General features: G+C 30.8%; 6 protein-coding genes across 9 annotated transcripts in view; 3 read left to right on the top strand and 3 right to left on the bottom strand.

The window, feature by feature from the left end:
- Positions 1–682: 682 nt before the first annotated feature.
- LOC106712455 (succinate--CoA ligase [ADP-forming] subunit beta, mitochondrial) lies at positions 683–4,592 on the bottom strand. Its single transcript, XM_014505032.2, has 10 exons — positions 4,375–4,592; positions 3,595–3,792; positions 3,441–3,511; positions 3,160–3,322; positions 2,380–2,520; positions 2,003–2,129; positions 1,772–1,915; positions 1,529–1,656; positions 1,206–1,358; positions 683–919 (listed from the first exon to the last, which is right to left on the bottom strand). Exons 1-10 carry the CDS (start codon positions 4,438–4,440, stop codon positions 740–742), a joined length of 1,371 nt encoding a protein of 456 aa, XP_014360518.1. The 5' UTR covers positions 4,441–4,592; the 3' UTR covers positions 683–739.
- A 946-nt stretch (positions 4,593–5,538) lies between these two features.
- On the bottom strand, positions 5,539–7,287 carry LOC106712231 (transcription termination factor 5, mitochondrial). Its single transcript, XM_014504724.2, has 2 exons — positions 6,633–7,287; positions 5,539–6,359 (listed from the first exon to the last, which is right to left on the bottom strand). Exons 1-2 carry the CDS (start codon positions 7,117–7,119, stop codon positions 5,539–5,541), a joined length of 1,308 nt encoding a protein of 435 aa, XP_014360210.2. The 5' UTR covers positions 7,120–7,287.
- A 1,029-nt stretch (positions 7,288–8,316) lies between these two features.
- Positions 8,317–9,732, top strand: LOC106712352. Its single transcript, XM_014504867.2, has 3 exons — positions 8,317–8,635; positions 8,826–9,101; positions 9,338–9,732. The coding sequence occupies exons 1-3, from the start codon at positions 8,497–8,499 to the stop codon at positions 9,601–9,603; spliced, it is 681 nt and encodes a 226-aa protein (XP_014360353.2). The 5' UTR covers positions 8,317–8,496; the 3' UTR covers positions 9,604–9,732.
- Positions 9,733–9,978: 246 nt separating this feature from the next.
- The window catches only part of LOC106712233 (pseudouridine-metabolizing bifunctional protein C1861.05), a 79,306-nt gene continuing 70,763 nt past the window's right edge, over positions 9,979–18,521 (bottom strand). The window contains exon 11 of the mRNA XM_045686674.1: positions 9,979–10,511. Within this exon, the coding sequence (XP_045542630.1) occupies positions 9,988–10,511 (524 nt within the window). The 3' untranslated portion in view covers positions 9,979–9,987. The remainder of the gene's footprint in view (positions 10,512–18,521) is intronic.
- Positions 11,648–14,572, top strand: LOC106712420. 4 transcript variants are annotated; one of them, XM_014504987.2, is made up of 6 exons: positions 11,648–11,757; positions 12,902–13,038; positions 13,261–13,400; positions 13,594–13,749; positions 14,009–14,095; positions 14,215–14,572. In XM_014504987.2, the coding sequence occupies exons 2-6, from the start codon at positions 12,905–12,907 to the stop codon at positions 14,364–14,366; spliced, it is 669 nt and encodes a 222-aa protein (XP_014360473.1). In that variant the 5' UTR covers positions 11,648–11,757; positions 12,902–12,904; the 3' UTR covers positions 14,367–14,572. The 4 variants fall into 4 exon arrangements, with proteins under 4 accessions (XP_014360473.1, XP_014360470.1, XP_014360471.1 ...); XM_014504984.2 differs by having other exon boundaries at positions 12,869–13,038; XM_014504985.2 differs by lacking the exon at positions 11,648–11,757 and adding an exon at positions 11,777–11,898 and having other exon boundaries at positions 12,869–13,038.
- LOC106712419 lies at positions 16,093–18,025 on the top strand. Its single transcript, XM_014504983.2, has 5 exons — positions 16,093–16,273; positions 16,414–16,622; positions 16,905–17,100; positions 17,212–17,340; positions 17,660–18,025. Exons 1-5 carry the CDS (start codon positions 16,240–16,242, stop codon positions 17,824–17,826), a joined length of 735 nt encoding a protein of 244 aa, XP_014360469.1. The 5' UTR covers positions 16,093–16,239; the 3' UTR covers positions 17,827–18,025.

Raw genomic sequence — 18,521 nt, 5'->3', positions numbered from 1 at the left:
AACATTTAATACTATGCAAAATAAATACAACTCGAGGCACTAGCATTCTACAACTTTACAGACAACTTATTTGTACACATATAGAAAATGTTACAAAAATTTGCCCAAACTGTGGATCGGATCGTAAATGGCGTAGAATGTAGTACAGTAACATGTAATAATATCATACTTTATTTCAAACTAATAAAAAAATAACATCTACTTATTCCTAGCGTTGACTCAATAAATAGGATAGGATTGTTTTTTTACTGAATTACAATGGTTTTAATGTTTTTGGATAAAAACAGAAATAATTCTCAATTGACACAGCAAAATCTACCTAAAACAATGAAATAATTTAAATATGGCGACACTACGAATGTCTCACAAATACTATGAACCAATTATCAAAAACAGCATTTATGTTTATACATTTCTAATACAATAGGAAATAAATAATACAGCTCACAATGTATTCTTAAAAGTTATACAATTGCAATAATACAATAAATAATTCACTTGCTAATACAAAGTAAGCAATTATGATTTACATGATTAGTATTCGAAACAATCTAATGAGATTAAATACGATGAAAATACCTAATACTGTCCGTCCGAGGCAAATAAATAATAAACAATACTCTTGCAAGGGATATCTGATGATTTTTTTAAAATAAGTAGATCATCCAACTAATAAATATACTATTGAAGGTGGTAATTTGCCTCGGTACGTCAGCGTGAGACTAAGTAATACTGTGATCTACTTCTCGATCATGTATCGTGGTATGTCGAACTGCACCTCGACACCGGCCTTCTTTGCGAGTGCGACAATCTCCGACAGCTGCACCACCAGCTGTGCCGCCTCGTCCAGGTCATCGCGCGGCACAATGCGCAGACCAGAGTCTGCTATCAGTTTGCGGGCCTCGTTCACTTTAGTACCCTACGTATCATATAAATACATTTTTTCAACTATAATCTGGCTATTGGCACTTTGACCCATTAGTTAGTATCTTTGTTGTGGTATTATTTTACTATTATTAACACAGGCTATTAATTTCACGATCAATATTATTATATTTAGTACTCATAAGAGTAAACAAGGAAAGTAAATCGGTTATAAGGTTATCAGCTTTGAACCAAGACATAACACTGCAGCGAGCTTATAAGTGATTTTTTTTATTAAATATAATATAACATAGTACATGTAAAGTAGATGTGTGATGTACCTGCAGACGTACGATGACTGGTATCTGTATGTTGAGGTTCTTGGCGGCGGTGATGATGCCCTCCGCGATCACATCGCAGCGCATGATACCACCGAAAATGTTTACCAGGATGGCCGACACCTTCGGGTCGGACAGGATGATCTTAAATGCCTCCTGTAACATTAATAAATATCATTTATAACAAATGGGTACAAAGCTTGTTGAATCCCCGACAAGATGGTTACCCCAAAAGTTTTTTGTACATAAGGAAATACATGAAACGAAAATGTAATTCGCTATGGAAAAAAAAGTTTACAACAAGCAATTATTAATCTATAACTTACGGAGACGGCTTGTGCGGTAGCGCCGCCGCCGACGTCAAGGAAGTTGGCGGGGTCGCCGCCGTACAGCTTGATGATGTCCATGGTGGCCATGGCCAGCCCCGCCCCATTCACCATGCACCCAATGTTGCCTGATATTTTTACTTTTATTTAGCATCCCAAAGTTAATTAATAAACTCTATTTTCTTAGTTAAAGAAAGAAGAGTGCGCAGGAAAAATACTATACATTTTGAAACGTGATCTTACCATCGAGAGCAATATAATTGAGGTTAAATTTAGCGGCCTCAATTTCCTTTGGATCCTCTTGAGTGATATCCCTTAGAGCAAATAATTCCTTCTGTCTGAAATCTGCATTGTCATCAAAACGGAATTTGGCATCTAAACAGAAGTCTGTAATATGACAGAAAATGTAATAATTTATTGAAACATATGATTATTCTGGTCTAGAGAAAATATTTACAAAGAATTTTAACTTACATTTGCCAGTAATTGCATCCTCGGCATAAGGGTTCACTTCAATCAGTAGAGCATCTTTTTTTAAAAATAGATCATACATTTTTTTAATCATTCCGTGTGCTTCCTCTGCATGATCACTGAGACCAATCTGTGACAAGTAATAATTAAAACACAATTATGGAATGTGTTAAAAAGTTAAACCAAAAAATCAGACTTAAAAAAGCAGTATGACATTTTTAAGAGGGTAATTCTTAACTCTAATGATTTCGTTTTGAAACAATTTAAGAGACAAAGTAACAGTCCTAGTTAAAACATTACCTCAAAACTCTTTTAGATTTTGAAAATTTAAACAAAATGAGTTATAGACATCATCACTGATATTATAATTAAATTGTTACCTTCTCGACAACTCTGCATATTTGTTCATCGGTGATGCCCTTCATAATATCAATGGGCTCGTAGGTAATGGCATCCGGGTTCTCTGCAGCGACATCCTCTATATTCACACCACCTTGTGATGATGCAATTATAACAGGTCCCTGATAAAACATATCTTACTTAATATCAATATATCTTAATATCATAATTGAGAAAATTGTTGATGGTTTATTATTACATAACCTCCACATGGCTAAAGAGATCTGACTGAGCAGAATTTTAAAATTTATGGACCAAAGAAAAAAGTTCAAAGTAATTGTTATTTTTCCATAGTTCAAAAATCAATTTACATACAAATTGGCATACAATGTTACATCACCCAGTAGCATCTTTTGCATGAATGCACTGGCATATTGGTGCAAAATCATGACTACACAGAAGACAGACATAAAGTGGAATTAATACAGTGTTTCCTATGAGTGAGCATGTGCATGCTGGAAGCCTAATTTGTCATGTTGCCCTTCCCAGCCTTATCTTATAAAGAAGGGGAGGGGAGGTTAATTTGGTAGAGAAGGGGACAAATAGAAAGGGGAATTATCCACTTTATGTGCATTCCCTCCATTATTGATTAAAGTTAGGCAATGCTGCATTTGCAAATATCTAAGGACAACATTCACTTTAGACAAATTCAAGTGACCACTTGCTCATTTGCTACCTTTTGCTAATAAAAGATATGTAAATCATAAGTTCTATTAATGCTATTTAGTCAATAGCATTGTACTATTATTTAAAAATCTTACATTAAAGCTACGCTCCATCATGATTGCCACATAGAATTCTCTGCGAGGGAATTTTCTCTCAGTAACCATGACCATGTTACAAATGCGGCCTGCAGCCCCCGTCTGTTTGGTCACCAAATATTGATTCAGCATTTTACCAGCTATATCACCAGCAGTTTCTGGACTAAAATCATAAACACTAATTAATACCATTGAAAACAACTTTTTTCAACTTTCTTTGTTTTTAAAAATATTTAAGTTTTAAAATTTATTTAACCTTTACTAATAATATAAATTCTTACTTGTCAACCATGCGAACTCCTCCCTTAAGACCATTTTTAAATGATCCCCGTCCACGGCCTCCAGCAAGGACCTTAGGATAACACCAATATAACATATACATATTTTTTAATTTTATGAATAACAATTCTAACACCATTTTATCTTTTTACTTACCTGTGCCTTGAGTACAATATCTTTGGTGTTAAGTTCTGTAGCAAATTTAACAGCATCTTCCTTGGTCTTTGCAACATTAAATTTTGGGACAGGTATACCATGGTCACGCAGTAAAGTATAGCTGATGTATTCATGGACATTTAGATTTCTGATTTGTTGTTTATTTGTTAGTCTGCTGCCTGATGTTGGGGCCAGTATCTAAATTAAGACAATGTCAAAATTAACGGACGGCTTACGGTGGCTCACGTATATGGCTCACAACGAAAATACGTGAGTAAGCTGTTCTTAATTAATTTATTGTTATGTCTCATGAAAGTTTACAATTTAATGTCACAATTTTATACATTACATATTAATAATAAGAATTTTTTTATAATTGTAGGGATTCAGCCCCTCTTATTTGATATGTAATACTTATCTACAGTGAATAAAAAAAATGGATATCACAGGAATTAAACTAATATAATATTTGTATCTAAACATCTCAGATAAAATAATAAAAAATAAACATTGTTACGTACATTGGACGTAAGGTTGGGACAAGGTCAAATTGAACTAATTTTCGAAAAAGGTAACAATAACTTTAATATTTCATTACATTTTGTATTGGTATTTACGTACGTAACCGTATTATGAGAAATAACCCAAAGTACTACTACAAAAAGCAAATTGGTTTAATACATGAAGTGACATGAATATGTAATTAATTATAACGTAAAATATATCGTTTGTTCAAATGATAAAATCTAAAATGAAATGTCAATGATGTAACTAATTTACCTTACGTCCATTTTTTAAAAATACATTTTCTACAAGGCCAAGAGAACGAGGGAGTAGAGTCGCCATTTTTCGTGCCTAACTATAAGTCCTAGGTGTTCTAAGGAGCAGGGAGCAGCAGCAGTGTTGCCTTTTTCTAGGCAAATTGAGGCTAACCTTCTAATCTATTTTAATTTTCAATCAGTCAGAATGACAGAAACAGAATCAGAGATCAGGGTCAGAGTCAGACATTGATTGACATATCTTGGTATTGCTATAATAAATACTACATATTGAATAAAACCACAGTGCATTTATACCTTTTAATGACTATAAGTGATTATAAGAAATAGACCGACAGGGATATCTTATTCGGCGAACATAACTATCATAATGGTTTTTTATGCCATTTTTCTGTGTCCATGTAGGTTTGAAATATTTTGCAACAAAATTGTGTGTCCCTCATCGGACCAGATATCAGACCACGGAATCCGTAATATAAACGAGTACCACGGATTTTGTAAATGCAAAAAATATAGAATTTTTTTAAAGTGAATCAGTTATATGTGTAAGTGGTAAATGGAGAATTTAAGGAAATACTTTAAAACGAACAAAACTAAACTTTATTTAACTTCATAACACATGTAAAAATCAATCAATCAACAACACACGTAGTCATAGCAACCGTAATAATTCTAATTTCTTCTTAATTTGTCTCACGTCGTTGCCAATAACATCAACAAATTTTATTTTGATTTGATATTACATACCGATACTCTATTGTTATTAACTGTATAGAGTCACTAGCTGTTATCCAAAGTAAATTGCTAAGTAGATTTGAATTATAGTTATTAATACTTCTACAATTCAAAATGGTTAAATTAACGTTAAACACTATACCAACTGGGTTTTGACTGCATTTACACATATTGTGATCTGTCACATTTCCTTTAAAAAAATAGAGACAACAATATGTGTAAATAAGTGTCATTGTAGTCAAAACCTACAGTAACTATATATTTTATAAGATAAAAATAATTTTTTGATATTTTGTAGTAGTTTCTGGTTTCAAGAATAAATAATATTCAAGAATAAGAATAATTTTGTTTAATTTCAAACATAATATATAATTTATATAAATTATCATATACAAATATAGGGAAATATTAAACTAATTTATCTCAATTTTTAGTTTTGTGCTATTTTCAAAATGGATTTAGGGATGTTTTTTGTTTGAATTGTTAGTTCAGTATTTTTATTTTTATCTTCTGTCCACACTCCATTTCCAGTAAAGTAATGTTTTTTTTCTAATAAATAAAGTACTAAACTTAGCTTCTGCGAGTCATTAAGTCTAGAAATGTCTAAGTGATCAAAAGGGTGCAGTTTTAACAACTCTCTGTGGTGTAAAATAACCATTGTATCTCTTATTTTATTCCAAGGATAAAGTAATATTGTACAATTTTCAAATACATCTTCTGGTGAAAACTTCTTTAAGAGCTGTTCTGCAACATATTTTATTTGCACCAGTGGCATATTAAGCCAAAATGGATGCCTTCTGAGTATCTTTCTTATGTCACTGGCAGAAGATGTATTTCCTAAAATTTCACAAATGCAGAATAATAAGTCTTTTGCCTTTCCCAAGCGATCCCCGTGCATTTTCTCAAATGTTTCATAGTTAGAAAAACTACCTGATAGTATATTTAAACTGACACATTTTTTGTTTTGACTATATAAGTTAATTAGTCTTTTTGTAGTTTTTTTATTGTGATGTATCATTTTTAGAAAACGTGGATGATTGAAATATGTTATAAACTCTGGAGTCTTCTTAGCATTTTCTAGTCTTGCTCTAATAGTTTCTGGACTTAATGTGTAAATCTCAAAGCATCTTATCTGTGCTTCATTGGAAACATCAAATTCTTGTAAAATTTTTCTTATTTCAACCATATTAGAAAAATTTTTCATAGCTATTTTTGGATGTGATCTTATAATTTCTTTGATATCAATACCACCTATAAATCTAAAATTGTAAATTAGATTTTTTAAATTCTCTGGATCAGCGTGAATTAAATATAGATTTGATTTAATTTTAAAATTTGGTATCATTATTTGTGTTTGCAATATATTTAAAGTTTCATTAATAATTTCAAGTGGACGGTGTTTAATAGTGGGATAGGTTTTTAAACCCCTGTAAAATTCATCACTACTTAAATCTAAAACCAATTCAAGATATCTTTGAATTATTTTCAAACGAAGTGAATATAATGAAAAATTGTTAACATCACCATATATCAAAGTTGTAAGAGATGTAGGCCACTGTGTCATAAAACTTGCAAGTCTGTTCTCAATGTTGAGGTAGTGGGGAATATGACCATCACTTCTCAACTGTCCTATAGTTTTTTGTTTCACTATATTTAAATATCTTAACAAGTCTCCAGGTTTTATATTCTGCAGTCCACATTCTTCTAAAACCTTATAGCGATATTTTAGTGTTATTGGTAATACACCAAATAATGCTGGGTTTAAAATCAATGTCTGAGTAGAAAAACCAAGCTCCTTGACAGTTTCAGTCAATGTTTTAAACTCCTTTTCGCTAATTTGTTTTAAAACAGGTTGTTTTAATTGTAAAAGTTTTGCTTGACACTCATCTATATCCAAATGTTTACATAATAAATATGTATTATTTTCTGTAATTGTACACATATTTATTCGAAAGTTATGAATTTTACTAAGCATAAAGCGATTCAAAATATACCTTTGTCTTAAAAACATTATGGCATGACAAATATTTCATACTTTGTATGAATAATTTGTGATATTATCCATATTTCACAGCAAAGCTTTTCTTACGGGTGTGTAACTCTGAAATTCGCATTTACTATTCAACACATTTTGTATATAGCTACAATAAGAGCATAATTTATATTGTAAAAGTACTACAGTCTAAGCCAGAGTTATATATGCTGTCAGTGTCATGGTGACAGGTGTCAGCCTTCAATGTTTTTTTTTAAATTTTATGACCTGCTACAAAGACCTTTAGGTCATCTTCAATGTTATCTAACACAACACACACAGACTAAATCTGTATTTATGTCCAAAGACTGCAAGTTTTCCAAATATCTGTCAGTCAACATCCAACCAATAAAGGGTGTGTTCCGATATGCACTGCGACTACTGTAGAGTGTGACGTCAATTCAGTATACTGTGAAGCCGTTCCTTTATAGCCAGTTATACTGGTTACGATTTAAAACGGAACGCAATCTCGTATACTGTCAGCCGCATTTTTTGACGCAACATTCAAATGAGTGTATTCAAGTTTTCTAGTACCTAAAAAAAACTATTTTGGAGTACTGTCAAATTAAAAATATTTTAATTAATATTAATTATAAATTGAATTTAAAATGTAATAAAAATAAGTACTTTTTCATAAAAAAGAATATGTTTTTCATTATCAACACAGTCTAATAAGGTTAATTTTTGCAATTCTTCCATTGTTTTATTTATTAATCCAAACTAATTACAGAACTTTAACATTTTCTGATTAAACTGTAGCTTTGTTTATAAGATGTCAGGCACTCGGGTGGTTTTGACTGATCACGTGATCAAAGTACTGCGAGTACCTTACCTCGAAAACGCCAGTGCTCACAGTAGAATATGGCGGCGATTTATGACGTCATATATTTCCCTAGGGTACTGCGGCAGTATACTGGCAGTCCATAACGGAACGAATATTTCTACAGTGATAGCACTGTGCAGTGCTCGCAGTGTATATCGGAACATACCCTATGGTTTTATGACAAAAATAGACATCTCAATCATCATCATCACTGTTGAAAGCATTTTTATCAAGCTTTATTAACTATCTCAATGCAAAAATGTGTGCTTGTGGCTTTTTCCATTTTATATTCTGCATTATAAATTGGAAACTTTGCCAAAAAAAAAGACATTAATTTATTTTAAAGCAGTGTTTCTACGAAAGACTAGGCAGTGTGGTCGAAAGACTATAGCCTGCGTCATGGGCCGAAAAAAAATTAAAGCAGCGTCAAACTGTCAAAGTCATTGAATTTCATTTGAAATTGGGTGTTGTTTCTCTTAGATTGAATAAAAAATTGTCTTTACAGCACAGCAATTTACACTACATTCATAATAATGGCATCTAAATCAAAAACGGGGTTATTTGCGTTAGGGTTTTACACAGTCGCCGCACTGTTTATAATAATAGCATTCGCCAGTCCATTTTGGCTTGTAACGGATGGTAAACTTAAAAACCCGAAGTTTGTAAAAATTGGTTAGTAATTAATATCGAAAGATACCTTATTATTATTTATTTAAAAACACGTTCTTATCTTTCGGATTAGAACAAAGTCCCAAAAAATTATACTTATTTAATTTATTCATTTAATTTTATGCAGGATTTTATATGCTGTTAACATTACAATTCGATAAATTTTTACATTTTAAACTTCATATATATACAGGTTTGTGGGAAGTATGTTTCAACAGTTTCGAAGAAGTGCACCATTGGTATGATACAGTATTTAAAGGATGCTGGTGGATATTTGAAGAAGAATATTATATTATACATGATATACTTTTGCCAGGCTTCTTCATAGCCACACAATTTTTCTTCACAATCGCAACTTGCTGTGTACTTGTTTCAATGTTTATGACATACATGTATATCAAGAAAGACAAAGATGATGACAACTATGTTACACTTTTAGTCACACTGGGCACAGTTCTTGTAATTGGAGGTTAGTATTTCATTTATTACTCAGCAGCATAATCTTATTTTAATACTTACTCTTGATTGAGAATTTAACCACACAAAAACGCTATACTAAATGTAGTAGGGTTGGATGAATCTGTGCTAAAATTTACAAATAATTTAGCGAGTGATTTCTTTCAATATCACACAATCTAATATTAGACATATAGGCAATATAATCAATGTGTATAGCAGAGCAATTAATTTATATATTTGTTACAGGATTTGCAGGATTAATATCTGTGGTAACATTTGGTGCTAGAGGAGATGGACGTGACTGGATGCCCAACTGGGAACACAATGACCTTGGCTGGGCATTTGCCATGGGTGTAATTGGAATCCTTTTCCTGTTCCCAGCGGGTATTCTCTTCCTTATTGAAGCTCGTGTTCAAAAGTACAAAAGGCTCCATAACATGCAGAGCAGGGAACCATCTTCTCACACCATGCATGAAAGAAAGATTGGGTTCTCAGGTCATACTGACATATAAATATTAAGTGATTTATGGTATATTTGGAAGACACCATTGATTTTTTTTTATTATCCAATGAAATCTCATTTTATTAAGAGTGATACATGGAAATAATTCCGTCCAAAATACTTTGAAATAGCAATATACTTATAATATATATAAGCAAATGCTTATTTTTAATTTACTAATTTATTGTAAGTCTCTTATACTGTACTAACATAAGTAAAACATTATGATGATTAATAATTAACATTACTTAAAAAAAAAAAAATTTTTTTTACTTTAAATACAAATTAGTTGTATTTAGTAATAGTGTTATGACATAATTTTATTCTTAAATGTAGATTTTTATAAAAATTTTACAATAAAGAAATTATTTTTATTTTACTCCTTTTTAATGCTCTAACTTGCAAATCTTGTTTGATTAGAAAAACATTCTGAAATATTTCCTGATATTTGAAAACTATGGGGTACAGTACTTTTGCTCATTAGAGCCGACTTAGCTGCTTCAAATCCTATGGATACACAGAGAGATTCTTGAAAGCATGATAAAACACCATGAATATACCCGCTAGCAAAACAGTCTCCAGCTCCTGATACATTTTCAACATTATTTAGTTCTTCAACTGCATAATAGCATACATTCAGTTTTTCTTCCCTTGCATTATCAGGTTCAGAAGCTTGGGTAACAGTGATAATGCCTTTCTTGCCCATTGTAACAATCAGTACCTTAATAAATTGAGTTACAATCTTTGAGAGATTGATTATTTCATTAATATCAGATGCTTCATCAATTGTAATATTTGGTTCTAGAAACTTTGCCATGGTCCGTAATTCCATTATATTTGGGGACGAATATGAAATTTTGTAATGTTTTGAATGTAGAATTTTCGCGGCTTTTCTTCTGTCAGTAGGTTCAAAAAAAACTGAAACAATGGAATCATACAATGTGTGTAGGTAATTATTTGATCTAGAACTACATAATTTAAAATTAATTTAACTTTATTACTGATCAAAAAATGAACTAGCATTAAAGGCTAATTTAATTTCAAATAATCTTTCTATGTTCCTGGTCACGATTATTTAGAATACAACATAAAAATTAAGGTTGGAATCTTCAGAAACTATAAAGTATAATCTATTTTTATAATAGTATTTATAATTTAGTAAGATATAGCTTATTTACAGATTTTATTTTACTTTGTGCCTGGTAAATATTATGCCAGTACAGCAGGACAGTTATACTGGCTTGGCATGGACTGTACCTGACATTCTGACAATTGCATGCCAGCATTGATTTTGAGGATTGCTGTCCTACTGTATTGACATAATGGAAATACTAGGTTACCTACACCTACATTCACACATTTCGTCTTATATTATACATATACATCACACATACTCAATTAAGTGATGGGGCAGGCATTGCGTAAATATTCTCTTGTTAATGTAGTTAGTGTTCTAAATGTAGTTCAGAACTACTTCGTAATGCAGTTCTGGTTAAATAATTTAAAGTAACGAATGTAAGTCATTAAAGTTGATAATACATCTACAATAAGACTATTTAGTCTGCAGCAGTCTGTAACCCAAATAAAAAAAAAACTTAAAAATATGTACTATGCTTAACTCAATCTCAAAACTAGTGATGGACGATGTTTAAATTTAACTAGTTGAATCAATAATCAACCCTTGATCAATAGATATCCTCTAGATTTAGCGTTTCATACAAGTTTACGTTTGAGTGTAAGATGATATACGAAATGTCCTTAGTGTGCGTTGCGCAAATGATCTTCGTGGTGTAGTGAAAAAACTAAAGTAAAATAAACTGAAACATTTGTAAAAATGACAATTATTGTTATTTTATTATTTTAATTTTCTAAAACAAATTATACTCAAAACACATTAATCAAACACAGTATTGAGTTTTCTTGACGTAAAATAAATTTATTAATTAGAGTAGAGTCTTAAAAATTTTACAACTTTGATTCAACTAGTTCGTTAAATCAACGTGCTTCACTAAGACTAAACTGAACGAAAGCGTCATTCATCAATCAGTCAGTTACTCAGTCAGTTTAGGTGATCAGTTGTCAGTTTGTGTCTCTTTGGTTATAGTGGTTAATTTATTTTAAAAGACTACGCCCAAACAATAGTCAACAAAATAACGATAAACAGGTACAATACGATAAAAAGCAATATTGTTAGTTGCGTGTTATAGGAACTATTTTGTAACATTATCTTTGTTAAGCTTGGTACTAAATAACTACTGGAAACAATATTGTGATTGAATCATTTTAATAAACGGTTTTTACTTTGGTGCGTTAAGTTCTAGTTTTGTTTCTACTACTAGTTGTATCACTGTTTTTGATAGCAAGTAAAAATTATAAACCAATCTTAACTATCATAATATTGCTAAATATAACAGTAGTATCTAATATTGTAAACTATTTGCTTTTATTCATATATCATGGTCATTTTACTAGAAAACTTAAGAAAGCAAAAAATATATATATTTTTGACAAACCTTTAATTAAACATAAAATAATTTAATTGAAACTGTACTAAACTCAGATGGTTAGTTGTTTCTGTGTTTCTTAAATTATACAAATCCAATTAAAAGCTTTATTTTTATCCTAATAAGAATATACAGCAATATTACATATATGCAAAATTCAGAAATATCTAGTCATAGTTAAAAAAATGTTATCTTAAAAAACTGAGCTTGACTAGAGGTCAAGCAACTATTTTCTGTAATAAAATGTTTCTAAAATGACCTTAAGTTTGGTTGAAATAAGTTTTTTGTTTGTCTTATGTTTCCCACTGTGGACAAGCGTGTGAACTCTTTGTCATTGTGTGTTGGGTGAATGTAATGGTTGTGTTGCACACCAAATGTGCTTCCCCACTTAGTGTGTATTGTGAAACTTGTCAGTTATTCATCTCAGGCCCATAACCTTGCCTTGATTTGAGAATTGTTCTGTATTGGTACTGCATTGTTTAGCTTAGCTACTTAAAAAAACATAACATTTATGTAATGAGAAAACATTAAAAGAATTGTCAGTATTTAGATTTTAAATTAATTATGAATTAAGTAAATATTACATTATTCTTTACTCTGTTTCAAAATATATTTTTTTTAATTATTTGAGATGTAATAATCAAAGAATTATTTATGACATATAATACAAAAATCGTGTTTCTTATTCACAGGTCTTGTTTTCTGACAGAAAAAAATTTACCCCTTTTTTTGGATTATCTTAACATTGTTTTTTTCTTTCTTTTGAAACAGATACTAGGAAATAAAGCATTAAGGTTGTTGTAGACAATGAAGAACAGAAGTTTAGCGGGTAACTGTGGCATTGCTGTATTCATAATTGCCCTTGTGACGGTGGCATTGGCATTCGGCACGCCTAGTTGGATTGTCAGTGATTCAAGAATTAGAGGCAATCAATTAGACAGGTGACAAATTTGTTTATTTTTATCAATATTGGTGTCTTGTGGCTATTTTGTTGTCCATCATATTTATGCAAGTTTTACATAATCTCAAATATATATTATTGTAAAACAATTCACTGAATATGAAAAATGAAATACCCTTAGATTTTTATTCTTCCCCTGTATGCCACAGGGGTTTTTGGTTTGCTGTTGTTTTTTTTAAATGAGAATAACTCTTGTCTATAGACTGGGTCTATGGAGTCACTGCTTCAGATCGCTCCCCGATCCTTTGGATCAATATCAGAGGCGGTTCTTTGTTGGCTGTAGATGGGTTTATGATCCATTCACTACAGGTTACGACCGTATATTAGGATATCTACTTCCAGGTAATAATTCTATTCTCTCAGATATTGTTCATTGATATTTTTTTATTCTTCATTGATTATTTTTTCTTTTTAATACTTTTGTCGATTAAAGAGTGTATAGATATATTTTAGTGTTACAATTTTTAAGTTAAATTATGGATTAATAATTAATAAAGTAATTACTATTTAATAATTTGCCCCAATTGTTTTTCAGGATTCATGATAGCAACACAATTCTTTTTCACCTTGTGTCTAGTGGGAGTGCTCATTTCTACTATTTTGGTTCTTGTATTCTTCCTATGTTGTGGACCTGATCAAAATAGATTTATATTAATAATCCAGAGTATAGGATACATAATGTTGGGAGCTGGTAAGTAATGGAATTTAATTAAAATCTTTCTTTTAATTAAAACTAGCTTTTACCCGCGGCTCCGTTCGCGCGGAATAAAAAATAGAAAACGGGGTAAAAATTATCCTATGTCCGTTTCCTGGTTCTAAGCTACCTGTCCACCAATTTTCAGTCAAATCGCTTCAGCCGTTCTTGAGTTATAAATAGTGCAACTAACACGACTTTCTTTTATATATACAGATGGCAATTGTTTTGTTAACAAAAGTTATTATAATTTCAGGTATAAGTGGTTGTATTGCTGTTATAGTGTTTGCCTGTTTTGGAAACACTGAAGGATGGATGCCAGGGCACCCTAATAACTATTTTGGTGAGTAATTGAAATGTACTCATATAAATAATTTTAAAACAAACTATATTAAACAGTTTTTTTAAATTCTTACTTTGTAAAACTATGTTTTTAATAAATCCCAATATATTTCATTGTAGGTTGGTCATTTGGTCTTGCCGTAGTTGGATCTGTGGCCTGCATCATCACAGCGGCTCTGTTCTTAACAGAAGCAAACATTCAGTCAAAGAAACGAAACCGATTTAAAGAGTCGCAAGCACGTTTTGAGATGGAACACGAGTCTAAAGCCTAATACAGTTTTAGAAAGAACTGCCTTTTTGTAGGCTAATAAGAGCTTACAGTGTTAACCATTTTTTTTACATCCACCAACAATTGATATAAACTGCCAGCCTTAAGTAAGCTTTAATATTTTAAAATGATAAGGCTTCATAAAGCTATATTTAAATTTTAAGGACAATAATTCTTTTCTCAGCACACCAAATTAAAAAATAGTATTTAAAAATGTACAATATAGACCTGTATTTGAATCTCCAAACGAAAACAAAAATGAAAAATAGTTTATATATATACGTAGTTTGTAAGTTTATATTTAATTATCTACTTTTTTGTTTAAGTTTATTAACATTCCACCCGTCATTATTCCGTCCAGGATTGCTTTAATCGCCAATTGTGTCTACTATTAGTAATGTTAGAATATTTTCAATTAACACATTGTTGACCGGTCACGAGTTATTCGTGAAGCGTTTTTTTCGCATTGCTGTTGCTTTCTCTGTTGGCGAGCATAAAGTGCAATTGTTAGTCAGTATAACACAAGCTGTTTGTCTCGCATATAAGACCCGCCAAATCTTTTATTGAAAAAAAAAATCATTAAAAAAACGATGACAGAATAAATTTTCAGTAAAATTGCCGGTCAACAATGTGTTAAGTATCCTGTTTTCTTAGCATGTAAAGTTTCCCATACCAAGGGGTATTGAAAACTTTTCCATTGAAATATTTAAAGTCTTTATATCTTACAGTATGTAATAACAAATTCATCACGACTTTATGCCGTCCAATTAAGTATGAAATATTTTATAAATTAATTTAAAATTAAGGGACAATGCTGTATCGCTGTATTTTTTTAAATTATGGATAACTGAGTAATTGTTTTGGATCCAAGTGTAAATGGAGAGTGATTGAAAAATGTTTTATCCATGACTTATAAAATGATCATAAATAATGTTTTTTATAAAATTAAAAAAAAATGTTTAACCTACATATAAAAAGTCAATAAACAATGTAATTCAGTGCTCCTTCTGGATCATCGGCGAATAGGTTAATTAAGGGTGACGCTCTCAATGAGTTAATTATTCTTGTAACTATATCATGTTAATAGTCTACATCATTTATACTCCTCAACTTAAAAATTGAAATAATCTAAATATTTATAACAATCAAAAAATCAATTCTATTTTACTTTTTATGTTTTTAATTTATAAAGGGCATGTCTGTGGGTTCAGATTTTGCTATACATTTTTAACAATTTATACATCATTACGTATTTTTTGTTAAAATGTATAATTGTTTTTTAAGGAAATAAAATATTTTTAACATTTGAGTTTTTTATTGTTTTGTTTTTATGGAAATAATGCTAAGACTTATTAAGTATACAAAGATTTCTCGCTATTGGTGTGAGTGACTGTGAGCTTCAAAAAACATTTTCTTTCGCTATTTGCAGTCAAATGGAGTGTCCCATTTTAAAAAGGTTATGATACACCCACAATGTTGGAGCCTTAGACATAGCCTTAGCCATATATATATAATAACGTTCCTTTTTGGGTCTCTTTGCCGATCGAGGATACTGGTACAATGCAGTCAAAGATCCAATATACTATTTCTATTTATTAGTCTTCAATTTTAATGATTTCTATTACCAGTTTAGAGCTTAAACATGAAATTAATTTTCTTTTTACTATATGGCCCAAAAATATGTTATCTTTATTTTATTGTCTACTCCACGCAAAAGAAAGAAATTGATATGTCAATGTCAAGCAACCATCAAACTGGTAAATAAGTGAATGGATTGAATTTATTGTTCGATCAATAACTTAATCTCAATTTGTTTATAAAAAAATAAGTGAGAAGTCCAAAATATTTAATTATTCGTAAAGGCCGGCAAAAATAAAATGACGGCTAATAACGAATATCCAAAAGCGTCAAGTAAGTATACGTTTTGGGCACGCCCTTTATTTGTAAACATTTAACAAATATTTGAATTGTTTAATCGTTATCGATAAATTGCATCAAAATCTGAGAAATAGTTATACCGCGTCTAAAAATCTTGTTTTTATATTTTTCAGATGCCACTTTGATTGGTGCGAGTATAACGTATATTGGTGGCCTTTTTCTACTTCTATCATTTGCCGGCCCGTACTGGATAGAATCATATTCCGAAATGTTTTCGCCTTTCAAACATATGGGGCTATGGGAGTATTGTTTCGATCGTTTCAGATTTCCCTCATTTCAATATGATAAGTTGTTCCATGGCTGTCACTACATTTTTAGTGAGGTAATGTTAAATTTTACTACTAATTTGTTATATTTTAGGATTTCTTTTTATCATTTTGCTTATTCGCTTACTGTATGTAATCTCTGGTCTAAATTGCATACAAATTAATCCTTTCAATTCTGTGATTATTTCAGGATTTTGATATGAAAATTAAAATAATTCTTGAGGTCTTGCCTATTTTTTCTATTTATTATTTTCTATTATTAGTAACGTTTCTTCCATTGTATACAATTTTTAATTGAAGAAAAGAGCCAAAAGTGTATTATATTATTTATTTTCTAGGAATACTATGTGATTAGAGAGTGGCTCCTGCCAGGATGGTTGATGGCTGTCCAGGCGTTTGTAACGTTGGCTCTCATATTGTCACTGACAGCACAAGTTCTGCTGGCATGTGTGATTGTTCGTTGGCCATTGAGAACAGTTCTTTGCTATGAATGGATATTTGTATCTTCTGCATTTGCAATGGTTGCAATTTCAAGTAAGTTTTAGTGCATAAGTTATGTTTTAATAATTATAAGACAAATTTTCAGTTAATTAGATAATTTTATCATAAATTTTTTCTGTATTTTTTTAATTGTGAAACTTTTAGGTGCATTTCTATTCCTGGCTGTTGCTATATTTGGAGGAAACTGTTATCGCCGCAGCTGGTTGCTGTATCCATCATTCAATGTCCTGTCTTGGTCTTATGCATTTGCTGTTATTGCATTTATATTATTTGGTAAGAAATGCAACATTATTTCTATGAGGATGAATTTTTTGTGTACCTTTCATGTTGTTTATTGTTTTTTTAATGCAATAAAAAGTAATGTTTTGTGTCAATCAGATGGATGACTTTGACAACTAGATAATTTCTTATTGCTTGTTTTTCCTGAACATAACAATAGTTTGTCATTTAAGAACTAGACTTAAATGTTTTTATGTTGTGAATGGTACCTGAATTATATGTAGTTATTCAACCTGTCTGATGAACTTTAGTCTTTAGTAACTTTTTTCAAAGAATAGGATGGACTTTAGTGAAGAAAGAACTGTTTTTGTAGGTCTTGCAGCTATTCTACTATTCTTGGAGGCACGGAAGTTGTATGAGTTGCGTTTGGAGGCAAAGAACTTGGTGGCTCAGATGCAGCACAGCCAGCCTGAGCATGCACTGCATCAGCTTCGTGACCAGTTGCAGCAACAACAGCAACTCACTTACTATAGACATTAAGGTTTTTTATTTTCCTTACTTACATTTCAAAGACATTTCATGTATACATTTTATATCAATAGATGGGACATTACGAATGAAATCATAAGCTGGAAATGATGTGTCACTTGTGTAGTTTGTCACTTATGACAGACATATTTCAAGTGCTTGTAATGTCCGCAATCTCTTTGGTAGATTCACTTTTTTTTTTACTATTTTAGAATGCATGTACACTGATAAGTGTAGTTAAATTAATTTGCTTTTTTTTTGTATATCATATTGACAATATTAAGGATATATATCTATTGTGTGTATGCTATTGCATTTTATTTTTAATTTACCTTAACGCATATGTTTGAATTAAGCTTTTAATGTTTAACTTTATCTGTTATTTACAGTAGATTCAGGTTAACAGTTAGGTACTTTTAGTATCAATATTATATACATTTGGTATTTGAGGGAAATATATTGTAATTGTTCTAATCGGTCCTTTAAACAAATTTTTACCACCGAAATCTTATTCAATTTTAATTGTAAATTTTTAATGTATTTTTGAAATTTGCAGTTATGAAGACAAAAAAAAACTTTAATGGACTGTGTGTATTAAATTTAGCATTTATATAGCAAAAAATGACACATTAATCACACTTTATACAAATTACAGAATTATTACAAAATATAAGGTAAGGAGAAAATTACTTCTATTTTTTATGGGG

This window comes from Papilio machaon, chromosome 3, assembly GCF_912999745.1.
Source record: "Papilio machaon chromosome 3, ilPapMach1.1, whole genome shotgun sequence".
NCBI classification, from domain to species: domain Eukaryota; kingdom Metazoa; phylum Arthropoda; class Insecta; order Lepidoptera; family Papilionidae; genus Papilio; species Papilio machaon.
Note: the sequence above shows the minus strand (reverse complement) of the source record. Positions and strands in the feature narration are given on the sequence as shown.

Excerpts from the sequence above, each read along its gene's own strand:
- LOC106712231 (XM_014504724.2), bottom strand. The coding sequence starts at position 7,119 with ATGTTTTTAAGACAAAGGTATATTTTGAATCGCTTTATGCTTAGTAAA. Across the intron at positions 6,360-6,632 it reads TCTTACAACTTTGATATATG|GTGGTATTGATATCAAAGAA; the intron begins GTGATGTTAACA and ends TTAGATTTATAG.
- LOC106712352 (XM_014504867.2), top strand. The coding sequence starts at position 8,497 with ATGGCATCTAAATCAAAAACGGGGTTATTTGCGTTAGGGTTTTACACA. Across the intron at positions 8,636-8,825 it reads CCCGAAGTTTGTAAAAATTG|GTTTGTGGGAAGTATGTTTC; the intron begins GTTAGTAATTAA and ends ATATATATACAG. Across the intron at positions 9,102-9,337 it reads CACAGTTCTTGTAATTGGAG|GATTTGCAGGATTAATATCT; the intron begins GTTAGTATTTCA and ends TATTTGTTACAG.
- LOC106712419 (XM_014504983.2), top strand. The coding sequence starts at position 16,240 with ATGACGGCTAATAACGAATATCCAAAAGCGTCAA. Across the intron at positions 16,274-16,413 it reads CGAATATCCAAAAGCGTCAA|ATGCCACTTTGATTGGTGCG; the intron begins GTAAGTATACGT and ends TATATTTTTCAG. Across the intron at positions 17,341-17,659 it reads TATTGCATTTATATTATTTG|GTCTTGCAGCTATTCTACTA; the intron begins GTAAGAAATGCA and ends CTGTTTTTGTAG.
- LOC106712455 (XM_014505032.2), bottom strand. The coding sequence starts at position 4,440 with ATGGCGACTCTACTCCCTCGTTCTCTTGGCCTTGTAGAAAATGTATTT. Across the intron at positions 3,512-3,594 it reads ATATTGTACTCAAGGCACAG|GTCCTTGCTGGAGGCCGTGG; the intron begins GTAAGTAAAAAG and ends TGTTATCCTAAG. Across the intron at positions 2,521-3,159 it reads TGATGGAGCGTAGCTTTAAT|GGACCTGTTATAATTGCATC; the intron begins GTAAGATTTTTA and ends ATGTTTTATCAG.
- LOC106712420 (XM_014504987.2), top strand. The coding sequence starts at position 12,905 with ATGAAGAACAGAAGTTTAGCGGGTAACTGTGGCATTGCTGTATTCATA. Across the intron at positions 13,039-13,260 it reads AGAGGCAATCAATTAGACAG|ACTGGGTCTATGGAGTCACT; the intron begins GTGACAAATTTG and ends TCTTGTCTATAG. Across the intron at positions 13,750-14,008 it reads ATACATAATGTTGGGAGCTG|GTATAAGTGGTTGTATTGCT; the intron begins GTAAGTAATGGA and ends TTATAATTTCAG.